Source organism: Pholis gunnellus (assembly GCF_910591455.1).
Source record: "Pholis gunnellus genome assembly, chromosome: 9".
NCBI lineage: Eukaryota > Metazoa > Chordata > Actinopteri > Perciformes > Pholidae > Pholis > Pholis gunnellus.
In genome coordinates, this window is record NC_136535.1 from 8,531,212 (window position 1) to 8,552,943 (window position 21,732).

The following is a 21,732-nucleotide window of genomic DNA, read 5'->3' on the forward strand; positions in this document are numbered from 1 at the left end:
GTTTGTGGTGCCAAGAGCCCCTACCTCCTGAAGAAAAAAAAAATAAATCAGAGTGATGGGATGAAGTGGAACAGACAGGGGCTGACAGCAGATTCTAATGAAATACATTATGTAGGTGTTAAAGAAGTAGCAAACAATAAGGCACGGACTGCCAACAGAACAAGCCCACTGCAGCACTTGCCTCAGAATTAGGGCAGCAAAGACAAACACAGAGAGGGAGGGAGGGAAGAGCAAAGAGAGAGAGAGAGCCTTTTCTTGTGACATCTGCATGAATAACGAGCCTCCTACACATATGAACTTGAAATGTAAAGAAGAAAATTACATTTCAGACTTGAAACACTGGCAGTCAAAGACAGATTTTCTTCCCTGCACTACAAGAAGAATGTGTAAACTACGCATCCATGGTGTGTCTGAAAGTCTTGTATTGATATTTCACATGCAAATAATCTTATCAAGTACACACACACACGCATATAGAACACTCGAGACCATTTTGTGATGGGATCACACCAGCTGCAACGCCACATTGGGCCAAGGGCGTAAAGTAGGAGGGGCCTGCACTCATCTTCAAACTTTACCTTCATTTTGATGTCAACTACACATCTGTAACTCCATCACAAAAACACCAGCGTGGCTGTCACATCAGCTAGTTAAAAAAATATCCTTTTCTGTTAAATCTTGACTTTTTAATAGGCAATACAGCATTCATAAAGAAAATCAAACAGCGTAACTGTAGCCTCGTGTCACTGGAGGTAATTTGTTCTATAATCAACGACAAATTTTCTTTCTTTCTTACATTTTCTCATCACAGTGAGCTCATCGTCACAGCGGCCCCACATGCCTTTCAACATGAATTTAACGTCTCTTAATAAATCCAAAATACCATATGTGAATTTACAGAGATACGAGGTTGCAAATAGGTCATTTGACTCAAATCCTGGGGAAATTTGTAAGAACAGCAAACCGTGTGACATGAGATGAGAAGTTTCCAGTAATGAGGGTGTCAACAGTATAGGTCATAAGGTCAGCAGAAGAAAATATCATTCTTCCTAATAGTAACATTTTACTTGTTTTAGAGATATGTTGACCATTAAAAAGGTTGGCCTTACCATAGCACAAGAGAGAAGGTCAAAAGATCAAAAAAATCTTCAGATTTCTTCATCGTGGGAGTTTGAATTCGATTACATTTTACTCCAATGTGGCCATTCATTTTCGACATATGATGGTCACAAATCACAAACAAGGAATGGAAGTTATAACAAAAATCCTTTGAGCAAAGAGAAGCACATTGAAGAAACAGGACATTGGTGTGCCCTAGAGTGAAAACTCATTGTATAACTTATGCTTTGGACGGCTTTGGACAGCAATTTTACTGACTGAAGACATCTCCACACTTCCTGGCAGGACTGAAGACAATGCCGTCTTGTCCTGCCCATTATGGGATGTAGTTAAGACTCTCCCAGTGTTTTGAAGCCTGTGTCTAGGACCATCAGCAGTAACCATTGTGACCCCAGAGGGCACATTGTTACTCTTCCAGTGCCTAAAGAAAACTAGTGTGTGTCAAGGAATCATGGCAGGAGCCTCTTAAAGTTTCAGGCTGCCAGTTTTGACTGAGCTGTTTTTGTATCTGCCTTAGCGACACAAATGAGCAATTTCACCATGGATGTTACAGCCGCTGTGGGCCATGTCACGGCCCCAAGTCGGCAGTTGGTAGGTCTGGTAGGCATGACTGCCCTCAGGCAAAAAGACGATGACGTTCTCGATAGTGCTCTGCGGCCACTAGAAGGACTGTCCAATGTGTCAATCTTCCCGGCTCATCCCCTCAGAGCCTCAAGGATGAAATAGCCCAATTCAAGAGCCTTCCTCAGCGTTCATCATCATCATCCAATGACACCACTTTACAGTTCAACACATTTTGAACAAAACAAATGTTGAATTGTTTGGTTAATAATGTGTATTGACCTGAATGCCTTGTATTGAGTGATACAATGTACCGTTATAATATTAGAGATATTCGCCACCCCTGGACTATCCAGCCATTGGAACAACACTGAGGTATGTGGAAATCACTTAGCTGCAGGCAGCACTGTGATGGACAACCTCAGGCACTGGGGGGAAATTGTTGCAGGCCATGGTGCACCAGGCCCAATCGGCCAACCTGGATCCTGACAGGGACAAACGGGTGTGAACAGAACTGATAACAGCTGTTGTGCAGACTGAGCATACAAGATGCAGATGCACAGTCCACCATATAAAGCTATATCAGCATGCTTTTCAAGCACCGAAGTCTCTCTGCAGTAAATCCAGTCCCCTTCACTGGAGATTAATGGAAACACAGTTAACAGAACTGTAGTATTTCTTTCTAACTTACTTAACGGGCATTTGGGTTTTCTCCACATCTGTGCTTTGCACTGGGTACCAGGAATTGGGAGACTTACTATGTGACAGTTTACAGTATTGATAGACTGCTTGTTCTATACGACCTATACATTTTGGCCTGTGCGGACGTACCCCTTCCTGCCTGATATAGTGCATTTTAGGCTACAGTCAAATCAGAATGTAATGCACACGGTGAGGTTGTCCCCTCTCCTCTGTTTTACCGCATAAACAGGTGTGGAGTGGCAGATCGTTGGTGGTTGAGAGACTCTGTAGGCTTATGGGGTGAGCACAGTTTGAGGGCAGTACCAATGATTAGCCTACATCCACAGTTCAAAAGATTGGGTAGTGGCCAAGTCTAAATAGCTTGATTTTTTCCATCTGAAACTAGATTACTATTACCTACACCAGGGGTCAGCAACCTTTACTATCCAAAGAGCCATTTTGCTCTATTTTCCACCAAATAAAATGTGTCTATAGTTATATTATATATACAAAAACTATAGTTTGTTGTATTTATGAAATTATAGAACAAGAATAAAGACACTTGTTGACATTTTATTGCTATTTTACGTGTTATAACAATATCAAACTCTTATGAAGAGGAGAGTTTGCTGCAGCAGTTGAGAAATCGCTCTTTTTCGCTCATCTCCAGTGTGACACTTTTCAAATGCTGTGTGCTTGTTCTGGAAGCATCTTTCAATATTACATTTTTTGTTGTTTGCAAATTTCTCGCCACATATCAAGCATACAGGTAAGCCAGCATCGTTCGCAGTGAAAGCAAATGAATACGTCCATGCAGAATTAATCTCTATTTTCCTCCGTGACTTTTCTGTTTTGGGATTTATCCATTGATAGTCTACCGAGGGCAGGGGTCTGCAGATCATGATCAGCCATCTACAGGGAAAGGCGCTAAACCGCGACGTAAGATGCAAGTGGCGGATTGTGTAGCGCGGCCCTTTTTGAATATTTTACTCAACAGAGTTTGAATCCAGGTTGATGCGATCTTACCATAAATATATTTTCTTCAATGTATTTCTTTATACGTGGCTGTGATGTAGTGCTAGACTTATACAATCGTAATCCCCGCAATATATATATATATATATATATATATATATATATATATGAGATGTGGCTTTTAGATCTCCAGCAATATGTTTGTGAATGTGACATGAATCTGGCAACAGAGGCAGAAAACAGCTGCTGCTGTTACGCGAACACAAGACATGCACAGAAGGAAAACCAGCAGGACCGGCACCCACTGCATGCCCAGTGTACGTGAATGGTCACGTGATATTCGTTTTCAGGCGTTTAAGTCTGGACGGAGATCATCTCGAAAACAATGCTTAAAACGCCGTGACGGAGGACTCAGGGAGCCGCAACAGAGGGGCCGAAGAGCCGCGGGTTGCCGACCCCTGACCTACGCTAATAGAGACAAAAACTCTCAATTCTCAACCCACTTGAAAAGAAAATTATGAAACAGGGGATTGTGCTGAATGAAAGAGGTCAAGGTCATGCTACAATTTGACAAACTTCTTTCAAGAAAAGAAACTTCTTTCTTTCTCATCTTACAAAAGGCAGTCACAGCAAGCATAACATTGTGTGGATTCAGGTAGCATTGACGTGATTTCAAGACCTGTCAAGAGGGAGCGATGGCATAAAAGAAAACACTGTGCTAGAGGCTCCTCCCTTTAAGTAGCACCTAAGGAATAAGCCCCACGATTACCCCGGGGAACTCATTCTCAAGGAGAAAAAAAAATAACAGATACTCTTTCTCTGTCAGGCATCCATATGTGATGTTCAATGCATAATTTACTATTTTTGTCCTCCCTGTCTGGCTCAACAACATCTACAGTACTTTTGAGTTCCTTCATTTCCCAGAATGACTTTCGACATGTTCTCTGTGTTGCACTGTGTTGCATAGGGTACATGTGTAGGTGGTGTGAGTGAGAGCAACCACTGTTGTATTAAACATGTTATGCTGAAGAATGAGTTTGATGGCTTTTTGCAATCCGAACTGTGCATTACACACATTGATCCACCTCAGCGGTTGTTGTAATTTACATGCCACAGACAACAGATCCATGGCGACCTGAGCTACACATGCATTACACAGGTATTCAGCTATGTCTCACGTGTACGAGGGCCGAGTTTACAAAGAGCTGTGTCCCAATTCCATGCAAAACACTCATTCTCAGCTGGTTTAAGGGACGCAGTGTAGTGATATTGGAATACTAAATGTGCGCCGTTGATGGACTCTGTAGTCCCAAGGGAAATGGTGGAGTTATTCACAGCCGCAAAATTGTTTAAACAAATTGTGGATGGTGATAAGAAACAGCTCAACGAAAATCTCTCAAAAACAAAAACAAACAAAAAACTGGACAAGCGTTCTCTTGAAGTTTAATGAGCAGCAGTTTTCCAAAGCTGAAGTCTGACTGGCATCTGTCATCCCACATTGTGCATCGGCGCCGAGTAAATAATGAAAGTACTTTGACTTCTTGTATACTGAAAAAAAAAGAATGTATATACAAAATGTGTATACAATGCATGCTGTATGCAAGTAGTATGTAATTTGGCTTTGGCTTCAGTTTTTCCAGCCAAAGGATTTCCCTGATTTGTTCCTACTCTCTGGTCGAAGATGTGCTCATCAGTCATAATTGGCTCATTGGGACAAAAACTAAACCCTTCATGACACATTATATCATTGCACAGGGTTCTAGAGGGCCGGAACGACGTTACTGCATGTTCAATGATATGTAAATAAATCTCAATGGCAGTTTTATAAATAATAGTAATAATAATAGTGTGCTGCAGACTCGTGTTCCTTCCAGCTGATGCCATCGAGATACAAATCAGAAAGTATTGTCTCTCTCCCCCCACACACTTAGCACATATCCTTTTTCCAATCTCACCCCTTGTCTTCAGTGAGTTCATGCGTGCAGCTATTGATAAACTTGTGGTCGCACAACTTAACATTCATTTAAGATCATTCAATGTTTCGAACAGAGCTCAACCAATATCATAGAACACACAAGCGGTTTTCTGTGCAACCTTTTTAATCAGTTTCCCAGGATCCTTCAGTTATCACGCCTAGAGGCAAAAACTCATCCATGATAACTAGCAGCAAACTTCCCTTTGTTCTCTCTCTCTCTCTCTCACTCTCTCCCCCTCTCTCCCCTCCACTGCAAGGAGCAGCAGACTTCAGCTGTCTCTTCTCTCTCACACCTTTGCAAGCAGCAAGAGCTGCGCTGCTGTTCCAACTCCTCGTCTCTCAGGTACGGCCTGCTAACTGAACAGGCATACACAGAACCTTCCTTTCACAGCAGGGACCTGAAAGACTGAGATCAGGACGCAGCGCTAACCCAGAGTAAACAAGTTTAGCACCAGTGGCTACAACAAAGTCTGCCAGCTGACTTTCCAAGCAACAAAAATCATCAAGCAAGTTTCCCCTCCATGGGAAGGGATGTAACTGGGTCTGATCCAGTACAGACTTTGCCAAAATTGATGCGTTAGTTATGCTTCACACGGACTAAGGGTCTTGCATGCACTTATAATCTTTTCTAACCCGCCACGCCATCTGACACATATTACAATCACGTACATAAACTGTGAATTGGTTTTAAACACAGACTTTCAGAGAGAATCTCAATACTCTTGCACTGTTCACTCTGAGTTATGACTGAACACGTGTTCACTCAAGACAAAAAAGCGGCCATCATGTGATTCAGCCATCTTTGTCGTTACCTTGTCAGCCATTTAGTTTTGTGCTCAGTCACCATTTTGAACCCAGAACGCCATTCTTTGTCTCTCTCACAGAGACACACACACTTTAGTTAGTTATTAATCTAAGTATTAATCAAGAGTTCCAAATTGATGTGCTTAGTACATCTCATAAGACTATTTTATGGGACTACATTAAGCCGCTAACATTTTCCTTTTGTTAAGAAAGATGGCACCCCAAGGTGATTTTTATGTCAATTAAATCATATTATTCAATATAATTACTTTTGGTAATTAATAATTACTTAGGATAGCAATTCAATTCCTTTCTGAGCTACTGCACCTACATAGTTTTGGTGCCCTGTTATGATGGATATTATCTATTGATTTTATTAATATTAACAATTATCTATGATATTTGCTAATAACCAAACCTGTTCAGAAGCGTCCCAAACACTGTCTTGCCAGGTACACTGGCTCTTGGGGTTCCCCCACCTGCCAAATCCAACCGCAACAACCTGTCCCAGTAGGCCAGACATTGGCATCCCTGCACTACAGTGGACTTCTCAAGTGGGATTTTTTCGGATGTTAACTTGTTTTCTGTGGTGAAAAGAAACTCTGACATGTGGGCCTGTTTGGTCTTGCTCATGTAGGAAAGTGAGAACACTGCTATCTATGTCATTGACCGAACTAATGCACTGAGACAAGCTGAATTCAAAAACAATTTGTTTTTGCATCATCTGTGTGCCGATTACGGCAACAATTGTTTCCCATCACACTGCCGCATACGGCGGCTCACTTCTGTCTGCCGTCTCCAACCTTCCGTTACAGTCTGAACTGCTGCTCATGACCATCTGTTTCTCTTTGCCGGAGCTTTTTGTGACTACCGCGGAAAAATAAGTGAAGTCTTCAGGCACCCGGGAGCACAGAGTCACTTGTGGTCGGTCACTGAAATAAATTCAGTTTTGATTTTCCCCCCACGGGCCCCATGTAGCGCCGATGATGCAGAATAGGTCACCCAAACTGTCCAGAGAATGAGTGACCTGTCAGTCCATGTTTACAACCCTTGCTTTGTTTGTAATAAGTCAGTGTGAACCCTAAATGGGCTAGAACCAAAAGCAAACAATGGATCATTTTTGTTCTTTGGTTTAGACTGCGGGAACCGAACAGGCGTGAACACTGTCGGGGCAAAATAACGAGCATATAAAAAGGAACTGCTACTCCACACTGCACTCGAGATATTTCAACGTGTGACTTGATCTACCGGCCCACACTTGACCTGCACACATAAGAACTCCACCACACAACAAAAAGCATGAAAGTGTGAAAATGTTGTAGTGTGGACTTCCATATTAATGAGCTATTCCTTATCATCCACTTGCTTTGTGGGAGTGTGTGTGGCATACGGGGGCAGGGAGGGCATGTTCACGCACCAACACACACACACACACACACACACACACACGCACACACACACACGCACACACACACACACACACACACACACACATATATACATACACACACACAGAGGAGTAAGAGGGGAAAAAAAACAGTGATCTGCCTATTCTGTCCAAGATAGAGCCCCCAGATACAGGCTGCAGCTTTGATAAAAGCTCTCAAAAGAGCTACACTTCATTAACAGTGTAAGCACACCAGCCTCTTTTGCCTGCATTTGCTTTCAGTTTCCTAATATTATTTTATAAAGTCTAGTGGAGATGATTGATTTCCTGTTCAGGTTGATTCAGTGCCCCGTGGAAGTCTTTGACTCTTCTTTTCATTTCGGCTTTAAAGAAACACATTGGACACACCTCCATTAGGTAATCATTTCCCTCTCCTCTACGATAACACGGCAATGTTCCTCCCATATGCCTGCATTAATCACCGTGATAATAACCTTCCTCTGCCTCCTCACAGCTGAAATAAACTAGATAGCACAGTCTGTAAAAAGGACAAAATATGATGGATTCTTACCACAATACACACATGAATAAAATCATCATTTATGTCTCATAATATATCTGGGGCACTGTTACCCGAGATAAAATACCGTGAGGGGTTTCAGTATAATATATACAAAGTTTATTTTTTGAACATTCATTAAAGGATAATTGCCGTTTTCTTTACTATGTCTGACTACAATGAAGTCAGACATGTGGAGAAACACTAGTAGTCAGGAAGGTTAAGTTGTTAACATCCGGCTTTTAGCCAGATTATCTTAACCACTGTATTTGCAGGTAAATCACACAGACAAACTGTGCACACACACAACCACAGCAAGTATGGAAGGTCACAATGGACCCAGGAAGTGGGTCTCCAAACTGGGATGGATGTTTACATAAAACCTACACGTTTTTAATGATGTTTCCACTTCTCAGAAATGAACTTGGTGAGTCCAATGTTATTATGGGGCTGATGGCCAAAGTTACATATTTACAAGTAAAATCCCCAAATTGTAATAGACCACCGATATAAAGAGCAATTAATGCTAGCTGCAGGATTCTGGGCATGGCAGGATGAATTGTGATCCTCGGAATCTTTCTTTACTGCCACCAGCTGATTAACATTTGTGATTGTAAGTGAAACAACTACTGGGTGGATTGCCATACAATATAATATAGTTATAACATTTAGCTCATTGTGCCTATATAGCCTCACAGAGCAGCTAGCACGGCTGTCGGCTCTCAGTTTTGTAAAGAAAACAAATCTAAATCAAAAAATTTTATTTAGGAAAAAGTGACCAACTTTACAAGAAGAGGTTATGGTTTAGGGTTTAGTTTAGGGTACAAATAACCTGTTTGATCTTCAGATTACACCATGCCCTGTTGGAAAGGTCACCACATCCCAGTGGTGGGCCGTCAGGGCCTTCAAAGCCTTCTCTGCTGGCCTAGACAGAATCACAAAGTTATAGCCTTTTTATAATTTAATAATTTTTCATAAATACACTACAATATTATAATTTATAAAAAAAAGAAATGTCCCAATTATCTTATTTTCTCATTGCACAGCTACTGTGTTCCTCAGTTGCTCTGCTTCCAGTGCAGCTTGTTTTAAGTAGAGCTTTTATCCAATCAGATTTCACCTCTGTGTCTCTAGGTAAGTGCCTCCATGTGCAGTTTAAGTGAATGGGGACGATATTATTGATTGTCATAGTCTTCAACCAATCCCAATATCTGCTGCCTCTGTCGAGCGGACATTTTCAGCCCTCAAACGCATTAAAACCTATTCAAGAAATACAACTGGGGAGGCTCGACTGTCTTCACTGGCGTCCATGAATCGAGAAGGACTTCTTACTGGAACTAAAACGCACGGATGTACTGAACAACCGTGAGATTAAACTCTTTATTAACAAAGAAAGAAGGACTTTGTCTTTAAGTGAACAAACAGCTAGGGTAAGTTAACTGCTCTTGTTTTTACATCTGCAGTAGCTTTAATATGCTTGTTTATATATTATTATTTGTACAACTTGTTTTTATGAAGATGGATTTTTGTTTGGTTTTATATGTGATAGGAACCATTGTTACGTCCAGTGTTGCTCTGGGGACATATTTAGCTGGTGCCAGTGTTGCCAACTTTCTCGCTAAATCTGGCGAGTTTCCAAACCCTCATGGCGATTTGTTTTTGTCAAAAACTACTAATGACAAATCTAGCGACTTTTTCTGGTGTTTTGACTCCGACGTGAAAGAACGTCCCGTTCTGCACTCTCGTGAACGAGCAGCGGGTGCTGCCGTGAGCCGCCCCGAAGCACTCACAGACGGACTCTCTCCCGCAGCAGTCCCAGCTGCAGTCAGAGAAGAGAGGAGACGCAGTCTCGGCGTATTCATATATCTGCACTATGCAGTTAGTGCATTTATAAGTATTGAGCTTCATTTTTATACGAAACAAATAATAACCGTAGCTGTGTTTCAGCTGCAGGACAGCAGTGAAGGCCCAGGTATAAAATGCACGCGCCACGGCCACATCCTCATATGTCAGCAATTAGGGTGTTGAATTAAATGTTATCATAGCCAATAGAAATTGATAGGTAAAACACCGAAATAAGAGAAAGTTGTTATTTATTTTAAAAAGTTGCACTAAGATTTTGAACCCATGCTAATGTTGAAAAAAGTTTCTTGGATCATGTTGATGCTTAAATTGATGGTGGTTCCAATAAAGATATGATTAATTGGGGGCAACCATGTTTACACAAGGTTATGTCAGACAGCTTTTCAGCTGGCACATCCCATTACTCCTCTACACAGCCCTGCATCAGATAAGGGCCTGACAGTGACACAGTCCCCTCAGTAATTAGCAGCACAAGAAGAAGCCAAGGATCAATGTGTTTTCCATTGGAGGGATTCTGGCAAAGGAAGATCAATGAGGGAATCAGAGGGGATGGGAGGGAGAGAGTCACAGGTTTCAGATGCAATGAAAAAAAAAAAAAAAAGAGGCTGAAAAACCGATACAATGATTATTTGCACTTGCTAGATAGATTACCTGTTACTGTGTTAACATACACTCCCACTCTGCACATAAAATAAGCATTACTGGTCCAACAAGCAGCGGTGTTAGTGCCGTGTTCCTCCGAAACCACAAGCCTGCAAGCACAGTCGGCTCTCAGTGAGATTATCTATTTGAAATGTATGAGGAGGGAGCGCTGGTTTGAAATTCACTGTCCAAGGCTGCCGTATAATAGTTGCCTGTTGCATTGTAGCAATCTATGAATACGGAGTGCTGGGAGAAGTTCTTAGCTCAATGATTTAGACTGTAAATCTGCAAGGTTATCTTAAGTCTCTGTGAGCCCTGAAAGTCAGAAAGTGCAAGTGCCTCCATTCTGTCCCTGCTGATGTAATGATAAAACCACTGAGGCGTTTCATTATTACCACGCCACTCTGTGCTTTAATGTCATTGACACTCCACATCCTTTACAGTATCCATCTCCCGGGCCTCTCAAATGCCGATGCTCCCTCTGTCCTCTTGCTGTGTTGTGTTTGCTATTGGTCATGAGTAAATAAATGGGTTTTTCTAGGTTAGACACTTTCAATTGATTTGCTTGCTCAAACAATTTGCCCTTGCTGAGCACTGACTAAATGACTGTCGACAGTGATCTACTGACACGACACGTCATCTCAGATCTACTTGATTTTCTTTTTTCCTAATGCTCGCCCGATAGGCGGACGTTCTAGAGCGATGTGTCACTGCGAAACTTTCAGATTTTGTGTTCTTCAGGATAACTTTGAACTGTCATCCTTTATAACTGTCGTCACAAGATGATAGCACCATTCTTTGAGTCAGCAATCAGTTCTCAAAAGGGAACGATATTAGTTTTACTGCCTCCTTAATACGAGTCTCCTTTTCATAAGTGCTCTTCAAACCACTGAGCATTACTTGACAAAATGGGTTATTTAAAGTTTGAAATGCAAGTCTGCCTTATTTGTCTGATTAATTGTGCTCCATTAAAAAAAGTGGAGCACAATTAGGCACAACTGAAGTAATCATTTTGAAAAGGAGGACTTCATTTTACTTTTGTTATGGCTCCGTCAATACTACAATGGAGTTTGTGCTTCTATGATACAACACCTACAAACAGAAACTGACAGATTTACTGATGCATGAAAGGTTTAAACAAAAGTAAAAATGGAAAAATCAAAACAACCCCTTTGAAGAAATTAGAATAACTGAGGGAGTGGAGGAAAGTCGTATGCGTGATAAAGCATCCATCTGTTCCTTCAGTAGAACGGGTAATAAAAGGCTTGCAGTCTGGACTGCAGAAAACTGCATCAGCAAGAAGAATTATCATTGATCTGGAGGTTAAAAACAGCTTACGGTGAGAAGGAGGAGACACAAGATCGCCGATTTCACAAGACAACGGTGAGGGACATGTTTCCACATTATATCAAGACAGGTGGAGGACTCTGAAGGAATTTACAGATTTACACTCTGTCGTTTAAGTGAATTTAAAATACAGGTATTTATTATCGACCCCCAAATCTCATGTCTATCATTTTAGCAGCTCTAATTAAGATGTATTCTATAAAAACATAGAAAGGACTGATGCGGAAGATAAAAATGCATTATCATACATATAGTACTTATTACTAACCGGACAAGATGATCATCCACATTTTTAATCAATGGAAAGTGTAAAGTGATTGAAGCATTTCAATCTGCAATGCATCAAATAGTTACTGGCTAATTCAGTCATCAACTGACACAAGAAACTCAGAAAAGATTTTCCTTTAGCTACTGTATACGTTTATGGCTTTCGGCTGTGCAATAATACAGTACAGCTGATCAAAAGACGCAAAGAAGAAAGTATGGGTTACGGTTAAGATGGCAAATGAGCAGCTTAAGTCGTTTTCACAAAAGATAAGGGATTAGACTGATTTAACGAAACCCTTGTCAAATAGCCACTTCAAGTATCGCTTTTCGACCACTACACCATCTCTTGATGATTCTGATGCTGCACTGATTGAGAGTAAAAGTACATGAGACACAAAGCACAGCAGAGTGCGACTTTTAGCTATACTTAAGCCAGAGATGTGATTACTATCAACTGTCCTTCAACAGCCCACAGGGGGTCAGTTCTCTGACATCCTGTTCATTATGAGCTGCGCTGTTATGATTGTCAGCCGCTTTGATTGTGCTCGCCCCCCCCCCTCCCCCGACACATCAGAGTAGATTCACAGGGTGTTTCACTCTTTTCTTCCACAGAGTAAGACTGGACATTGTAGTGAATACTGAGCGATAATGAATCCAAAGAGGCAGCTCAGGTATTGCAGAAATACTTTGATTGTTTGGACTCAGAGCTTGACCAGATCACCCGGTCACCAGGTGGAGCTAACATGCTGTGGATCACAATGGCAGGCTGCGTTTACATTAGTGAGGCTCATCCAAGGAAATACATTCTCTGCAACCAAGGTCAACTGCCAACATCATTAATTATCACTTCATTATCACTTTACCAGCAGGCCTCGATAAAGCATCATCAGATGCATCTCACATCAGATGATGTGAGATGCATCTCAACAGTGACTGTGAATTGGAATCAATGTGGAAAAAGAAAACCGGTAACCTATCCGATCTTAGACAGCTTTTGTCCTGTATTTCACCATCGGCTCTTGAAAGTATTAATGTCAACCCCACTTCAAAAGGTTCCTTTGATGCTTATCATCAGCCTTGACTCGTTGGTCGTGAGCTACTCCGAGGATGTATCCATGAAAGAAATAGAAGAAATATAATAATTGAGCACTTCTCCCCGAATGGAAAATAAGTGACAAGGGCTACTTCAAGCTATTTCAAGCCTTAGTGAATTAGGATAACTTTATTATTGCAAAGGTACATTCTGTTTGTCTTACCCTGAGGCTAAAGAAACACACTATGGCAAAATGATATGTACAAAAATAAATGCACAAAACACCCCAAAACAGTAGCGCAAATAAACACAGAAGGAATGGCTCAGCAATTAAAAATGTATACTAAAGCCTGTTTCTGCCTGTTGCCCGTAGAGGACTTGGATGGACAGGAGAATAAATGTGCATTTCTATCTGTTCATTGAACTCTTAGCGATTGTTGTGTCTGCCTGAGGGGAGAGCTTCAAATTCAGGATGAATACGGTACATGAGAGAGATCTAAAATGAACTCTCAACAAAAGCTGAACCAAGCAGGACGATGCCTCACAAGCACGACCGCAACTGCCTCTTGACTGTTCGTTATATAGCTTATTAATAATATGACATAGATCTATCGAGAGAGCGAGAGAATTGGAATGTGTGTAAATGAACTCCTCTATGCAAAAACATAATTAGAGCATATCTTTGTTTCTAATTTTCTGTCAATGGATTCATTGTTTTAACACTGACATATGCCACCAGAACACCATCAAAACACAGCATCCTTTTGACCTGCACATATCAAGGCTAACACAACATTTCTTAATGACTGCTCAATAGTATTTATCCTTGCATACGCCATCATTTCTAGGCATCTTCTAGGTCGTACGATTCTCTTTGCGTTACCACAATCACTCACCTATGAAGTTGAGGTAGCCTTCTCCGCCCAGACTATGAGTGAGGAGGCGGATCATCTTATGCAGCTGCATGCCGCGGTCGATGACGGCTGTCATGGGAATCAGGGAGCTCATGTTGGTGTACATCTCCTTGTCCATCAACCAGAAGGCCAGGCTCTTATCTCCAACCAGAGCCTATAACGGCGGGTTATGTTTCATGACCCACAGCATGATAATCCAGACACTTGAGTGGGGTCTTGTAGAAAACAGCTTACCTGATCATGACTCTCTGCATAGGCTATGCATTTCTCTCCATAGCGCCTGTTGGTCAGAGTGTGGATGATATTGCCCATGTCCCACTCCTCATCCTTTAACTCCTTCAGGATCTACAGGGTGACAGAGAGGGGTTATTGAAAAAGGAGGTGATAGATGTATAGCTGAGAGATCCATTCGGGCTCTGACTGATGTCTAAAGCTCAGTATTTCAGTTCTGGCAGTCTTTCTACCTTTCTTAAGGTTTTCTCTGGGTTACACTTCTTTCTCAGATCAATCTCTGTTTTGACATCTCTATATCCGCACTGTGAGTTATGTCTACCTTTGAATGGCGGTAATGGAGTTTTTAATAACTTCACTACAGCCCATGGGTAGTAAGGCATCAGCCCTCCCCACCTGAGATGGGCAAGGTCAGAGCCTCTCATCCAAACCGAGGGATTCAACAATAAATCCAACCATGGAATCAATGCCCTGCCACTGGCCTGCCTACATGCACAGTTCCTGCTGAAGGGGTCATTTTCAGGAGGTGGAGGAGCTAACGAGAGCACAGGGGCAGAGTGAAGATAATCACATAGACAGTCGTGGGCAACGGACATGATTTAATAAACAAGAGAGATGTTAGAAAGCCACAGTATCTATATCACTCCTAAATGGAAAAAAAAGAGAGAGTTTATGCCCTCCAAGAACTCTTGGTGATAGACATGCAGCCTGTCTGATGGTGGGGGAGTTGGAGAGCCCATCTCAGTGACAGGCTGAAGTCTGCTCGGTGGAATTTGCTGTGACAGCTGATTGACATGTCAGGAAACCTTTATATTACTCTACAGAGCCATAATCCTCAGAGTAAAGAAGGTAATTGTGTCGATCAATATGTCTGAGATGCACTGGCTGGTCCACCTAAATAGAGGCTCTCCCGCTCTATATATCACCATCTGTTCACATTCACTCTTCCTAACCTTAGCCTTGTGTGGCCGTATTAGTCATTCCAACTGCCACTAGAAAACGTCGGTGAGGCACTTCTCATCTGCATGTGTTACAAATTCTCAGACCGTTTAACTCCCTTTGAGCTCAGTGCGCTGCCTCAGATCCATGAGCCAAGCCACGCTGGCTGTTCTTTGGGTTTAGCTCAACACGGCCCCTGATGCAGAGGACCTCATACCCCGGAACAAACATCACTGTATTTTCAACGATTACATTTGAAATCACAAGCAACAAGTAATAACAAGTAGGTTTTGGCAAAGACTGTATTTACTCGCCCCAGCTGCCAGGTTTGATCTAATGTCCACCGGTTGATGTCCGTTTTTTGTTAAAGTTGATGAAAGTGTATTTATATGACCATTTAATGTTAGAGGAAAATGAGAGATATAATAAAAGATATACATAAATGGTCAATTAATTAAGCATGTCATTTGCCTTGAGGTGTTATTTTAATTCAACTTTTAAAAAAGCATTCATTTATTTGATAAAGCAGACGCTTCTATAGTACAAGCTCTATATTCAGTGGTACTGCATATTGGTACCGAGGAAGTCTTTGTATACCTAGTGGGATATGAGTGAAGGCTGGAAAATCGATTGAAAAAAAGAATAGAAAAAACACCGGGCAGATTACTAGCTACATACACATCACCACATGTTATGACTATGCATATCTAATAAATGACATTTCCTAATAATCAAGGCAGATGGGTCACAGTTATCAGGTTTCTGTTCTCAAGACACTTCTAAATGAAAGTGTCTTGTTAGGGCTGATAATGTTAGTATCATGGAGAATATTACAATACAATAGTTAATGTATGGATAAATTGAATAGTGATAACAAAAGTTTAAAAATGAATTTCCCTCCTGCAGCTAAACTAAGAATGCCACACCAGCTAAAAATAAATAAATCCTCTAAATGCTGCCCTCTTTTTTTCCCGACCGGCTCCAATATAAAAGCCAAACAACTGAATCTGCAGAATATACCCCAGAGATCATCCCGTCCTCCTCCACATCCTCGTACATTCAGACACTTTACACTTCCTTATGAATCATTACAATTCAATTCGACCGCAAAAGTGGTCTGGGAGCAATTAATCTGGGAGTGGGGCTGTCGGAGCGGAGACAAGAGTGACTGGGTTGACGACTTCCCTACCACCAGCTCACCCACATCAGCCCCGACCAGCCGAGCTTCCTGGCACCACTGACACTCCACTTCATCAATGATAATGAGCAGTGCACAAATCTTACTTTACAAGCCTGCTGTCAGGAGCCAACCAGAGTGCCCAGATTAATTAGGCAGAGCCAGAAATAAAATAATAAAAAAAAAAAAAAGAAATCTAGCAGTGCAGGATGAGGTCATCTCACTGCCACTGGCGTGCTGTGACCGATTCCAGAGCCTCTCTACTACCATCCCATCATGCTGGGAAGGACCCGGAGCTAGAGATGGGTTTAGTGTAAAGCTCTTGTTTTACATTTGGTGGCTGGCACCGAGCATCCTGCCTCTCCTGTCTTTACTGGCACCGTGTTGCTATGGGGACATCCTCTCTTCTCGCATACAGTGCCGCCCGCCCCCAGAGATGAGCAGGGAACGAAGGTGTGCAACACTCAATCCCATGGATCAAGTTAATGCCTCCCTATTTTTTATACTTTCACAGTTTTTGTTGAAATGAATGAACATTCTGCCCACACAAATGTCTCCGGCTTGATTTAGCTGAAAGGCACTCCTTAGCTAGCCTCAGTTTGCTAAAGGAGTCACCGTCTACATCTCACACCGCCAGTAACGCCATACAAGGGAGGCCTGAGGGTGCAATTAGCCACAAAAATTAAGTAGAATGAAGCTGAAATGTGAATGTTAAAAAGGATGAGAGAGGAGGGTATCACCGGTCAGAGATGAAGACGCTGAGATGTTTACACAAACAAGCTGGAGTCCACCATCGCTCGCCTGCAGCCTGAATTTTATTAAGTCATGTTAATTGAAAGTGTTTCCAGTATGATGGACATAGCAAAGTATGTTGACCAGAAATGGATTTCCCCCTTGAACTAATAAGGAGAGAGCTGTGCGGACTGATATTTTCATTCAATTAAAATAAATGGACGAACAGAAGCTAAATCGGGACAATTGACTCGGAGCGGAGAGAAGCCGGAGAAGTCTCTGCATCGCCTTCTCTTTTCCTTGCCGCGACCGGCGAGCCCCCTACCTCCTCCGCCTCTAATTGTTTCAATTACATCTCAATCTATTGTAGCTGGAGGGAAGGGTGCTTGTTAAATCAGAGGGCTTTTGTAACATTATCCATTAGGAGTGACAGCATTTTATGGTCATAATCAGATCGAATCATCCAAACTTGTGCTGTGCGCCTTATCTGCTCCTCATTAGGATATCTTAATTTTTCACAGCCTGTTGGTCCTAAAAGCCTTCTGCAGCCAGTAAATGAGTCATATCACTCAGTCATGCTGGGGACGAAACACAGCGTGAGGCCCCGCTAGAGGAACCGGGAGACAATCACTGGTGCACACGTGAATCTATAAATAAGCCATGTTGCTCCGTCTTCTTTGTCTCTCATTCCTTCTGTTTCTTCTTGCCTGTCTGTCTGTCTGTCTTTCTGTCTGTCTTCCTGAATGCCTGCCACCCCCTGCTCCATGTCTCCTTCTCCGCAACACACCCCTCACTGGAGGCTCCACTTCAGTCCATTCAAATCCTTCCCTAATTGACACTCTGTGAGGAGAGGCAAGGCTAGCCCTGAGTGCACTTCACTGACTATACCAAGGCATGTTCATGTGAATGCTTCCCTGCACAGAAATACATGAATTTTGCTGCTCGCTTGCTCTCCCTCAGCTTTGCGATTCATGTGATGTCAAGTCTCCTCGGGGAGGCAACAAATGCAATTGAAAAAAAAAAAAATGCAACCAGAAGAAGTATCTAAACGAATATTGCATTGCAAGCAATATTGTTTGAAAAGTAAAAAAAGCAGCAACATCCTCTCCAGAGGCGTCCCGAGGATAATCCTGTAAAACCTTTGGTTACCGTGGAGGAGGCTGCGTTTTTAGCGGCGCAGCACAGCTATTGCAAGCATCACTGAGGAAGGTCAAGTCTGGGACTATATCTCTCCCCCTCCCTCTGCCCCTCTCTTTTCCTCCCTCCATCGTCGCTACCGAGTAAAACCCACCGCTGTGACAGACAGACTTGATTAACGATGCATAAACTTCCCCCATCGAGAAACACAAGAAACCGTAGTGCAAGAGGAGGCATGTGGTGCCGAGGTCACACACTCTGATTTGCTTTAGCACCAAAATATGAGTAAATATAACTTTCAGTGTGGACTAACTGGATAAAAAGTCACGGCTTTACATGAATCCTACAAAAGATAACCTCTTCAGGCCGTCTACAAGCTGCATTTTCTCTTAAATATTAAACAAGACCTCTACTTGCTCTAAACATACACAAGGAAATAAATGATGGGTTGTGTACTGATCCCAAGTACAGTGAATCTATTCTCCAGAAGAGGCAAACACTGCTCCAAAACAGGGTTGAAAGAAGCCATATGGCCGTGTGTGACAGTGCCATCAGCTCAGACAGCAACTCTCAGAGAAAGATAAAGGTTATTATCTATTTCTATCTCTGGATTGATGGCTGAGTATGCATGCACTTTCCCTGTGCTGCTCGGCTTCCACATCACACAGTTGTGGACTTCCATACCTGATGGCTGCACAGTTATAAACAATGTTTTCCCATTGTGGGCCATTAAGTACTTTCACAGTGGCAGTTTGGGCTGAAGTGGAGCGCTAAAGGGTGCTTCAACAGTTGTTGTGGAAGGACGGAGAATATTTGGCATCCAGAATTTCCCATCCAGTCTGAAGCGGTGCCGGGTGGTAACATATCACTCGATGATGTTATTACGTTTGCTGGCAATGGTTAATCATCCTCTTTCAATTTTAGCAGCGATTACTGCTGAATTAAGTTATTCAAGTTACTGTTTTTGTAATCATCTTACCTAAATCCTTTATTTTACTAGATGATAACCTTTGCAATCATTGCTGCAGGTCATTTATTTGTGAAGCAACATTTTGATGTGACTTAACATTACCAGCATATTCTAAATACACAGTGTACTGTATATGTCCTGAACACTAAACGTACACAAACACTCTTGTTGTAAAGTCATCTGTTGGAGCGGATGCTTTTCAATGTCTTTTACTTCCATGGGCGGTTTTCTATAACTTTTTGTGTTCGAGTACACATTAGTCACATTTTGTCTGTAAGAGAGCAGAGCAAAGAGCTGCATCTTATGTTGTATGGCATGACTGGTGGTAACCTTGAGGAAACATGGAAAAACTGAGAACTCGGAGCAGGCTAAAAAAGCTGGTCCGCCCTAAAGGGCCTTTACCCATAAAGACTTCACTCTTCCAAACCAGCTTCTCCTCTGTACAGAATAACCAAGTTGTGGTTCTGATCCCGCATATTTCAGTTTATCGAGGCTTCAGAAGCAGTTCCCAACCACATCATACCATGCTACAACCCAAAGTCAATTTGAAAGCAACGTGGTTAATGTGTTGAATATTTTTTAATGAAACTTAAATAAAAAAAAATAGCAAGATGGGAAGGTCATTTAAAGGAGCAAAAGAAAAGAAAAGCACAACACTGTCACTTAAACCTTTCTTTTTTTCTTGTTCATCTTCATATCCTATTTTTACTTTAAGCTTTGTCCATTTCTCAGTTAACTTAACAAGACAAAACTCCATCCAGAGCTAAACATGGACTGATGATAAACAATTGTTTCTCAATTTGTTTAGCAAAAGCATCTCTACAAATGAACACATATGTAAAGGTATTTTTTACCTCACACAGATACCACTAACATTTTAAGCATCAGGGTTCTGGTTTGTTCAAGGAATGTCTGGATTTTAGGACTATAAACAGTCATGCTATATTGCCATTTCATTAAACGCATTATTATTTTTCATATTTCTTCACAGCTTACCGTGTTCCCTAATGTTAGTGTGAACATATTAATTACGGCTGAAATTATCCTCTGGCCTTGCTAACGAGTAGATGGTGATATACCTGCTGGTATGAGGGTTTGTTGTGAGGGAAGTAAAATTAACAGAGCATTGAATTCAAACAGAAAAATAACCTTTGCTTTGACATCATGTAAAGCCACCCCAAGGACAGACATATCAGACGGAATAATGAATCAAAGTGAAATGTAAAGGTGACTGCCAGCCTATTCAAATGCTCCACTTAAGGAAAAAAAAAACAACACAAAAGACATTTCAGCTTGGATCAGTGACTAGATGACCTTTTAGTTAACATTATGAAAGTTTGTCTTCCTTTTGCTTTTATTTTCAATCACAATTATTTCTCCTCCATCATTTATTCATAACTCTGTGTTTGAAGGGATAAATAATGACCTTCCCATTTACACAGCGGGTAGGATAAAGGAGGGGGGGGGGGGGAATAAATTAACACCGCTTTAGAAAAAGCACAAAGACCTTCCTCAGTTTGATAAAAGAAAAGAATTTGCTGCTCCGGGAGAATAAAAGAAAAACAAACAGGAGGCGAGTTTTTTAACACTTTCTTCATAACAGCAAAAGAGGTCAAGAAGATGAATGTGACCCGTTTACATTTGTAAATGTGTCTCACAGTGAATGTGACATTGTGATTGTAGAAGTATATTTATTGCTATCCTTCTTATTCCTTACAGTCAGTAGTCTGTTTGGACTACTGTTTGGAGCACCTTTTTGTTATTCTACTTAATTGTGTTTAATATAATATCATGCAAAGCACTTTGAGCGCTGAGTGTTTGAAGTACAAGTGGGGCAAGAAAGTTAAAGCGTCCTATTCTATAACAGCCTAGTCTCCTAGGAGCAGTGTGATTTTACTGTGTAGTATTGGTCAACAAATGTGGAATACTGTCAATCTCTAAATTAAGTTTGCCGTCTATTCATTAAGTGACCGGGAAAGTTTATAATGTTGTCAAAACACCTCTTACGGTAATGCAATCTAATACAAAGACACCACTATCTACAGCCCTTACTGTGGAGTTACAGTAAAGAAATAGGATTAATACTGGTATATTCAGGCAGTAGGAAAAAATGAAGTGTTTTCTGAACATTAAAGCATGAAAAAATGTTCGAGCAGAAACCCCAAAAATACAAGCGTTAACCTGAAAATGAGCATGATAGGTCTTCTTTAACCCAGGGATATTCTGTTTGATTGTAATTATGTGCATTGTACAAGTATAGACACAAACCTTTCTGAGGATATTAGCATGTATAGTTTACGCCTAAATTCAGAAGTCTGTTGATAATGTTGAAGGTTACATCTAGTTTCAACATTAAGCCTCCGTGTCCATTCAAGTCACACCGGAGCAAACAGTGTACAGGTTCCTTCAGGAAAATACA

General features: G+C 41.5%; 2 protein-coding genes across 2 annotated transcripts in view; one reads left to right on the top strand and one right to left on the bottom strand.

Annotated features, from left to right (window-relative positions):
• LOC306701137 (LHFPL tetraspan subfamily member 6 protein-like) overlaps nucleotides 1–1,919 on the top strand; it is a gene marked incomplete at its 3' end in the record, with an annotated part of 4,576 nt that extends 2,657 nt beyond the window's left edge. Inside the window, exons 3-4 of the mRNA XM_079166391.1 lie at nucleotides 1,637–1,710; nucleotides 1,827–1,919. Coding sequence (XP_079022517.1) covers nucleotides 1,637–1,710; nucleotides 1,827–1,919 — 167 coding nt within the window. The remainder of the gene's footprint in view (nucleotides 1–1,636; nucleotides 1,711–1,826) is intronic.
• A 151-nt stretch (nucleotides 1,920–2,070) lies between these two features.
• gbe1b (glucan (1,4-alpha-), branching enzyme 1b) overlaps nucleotides 2,071–21,732 on the bottom strand; it is a gene marked incomplete at its 3' end in the record, with an annotated part of 52,537 nt that continues 32,875 nt past the window's right edge. Inside the window, exons 11-13 of the mRNA XM_079166392.1 lie at nucleotides 14,362–14,472; nucleotides 14,110–14,281; nucleotides 2,071–2,165 (exon numbers count right to left, since the gene is read on the bottom strand). Coding sequence (XP_079022518.1) covers nucleotides 2,071–2,165; nucleotides 14,110–14,281; nucleotides 14,362–14,472 — 378 coding nt within the window. The remainder of the gene's footprint in view (nucleotides 2,166–14,109; nucleotides 14,282–14,361; nucleotides 14,473–21,732) is intronic.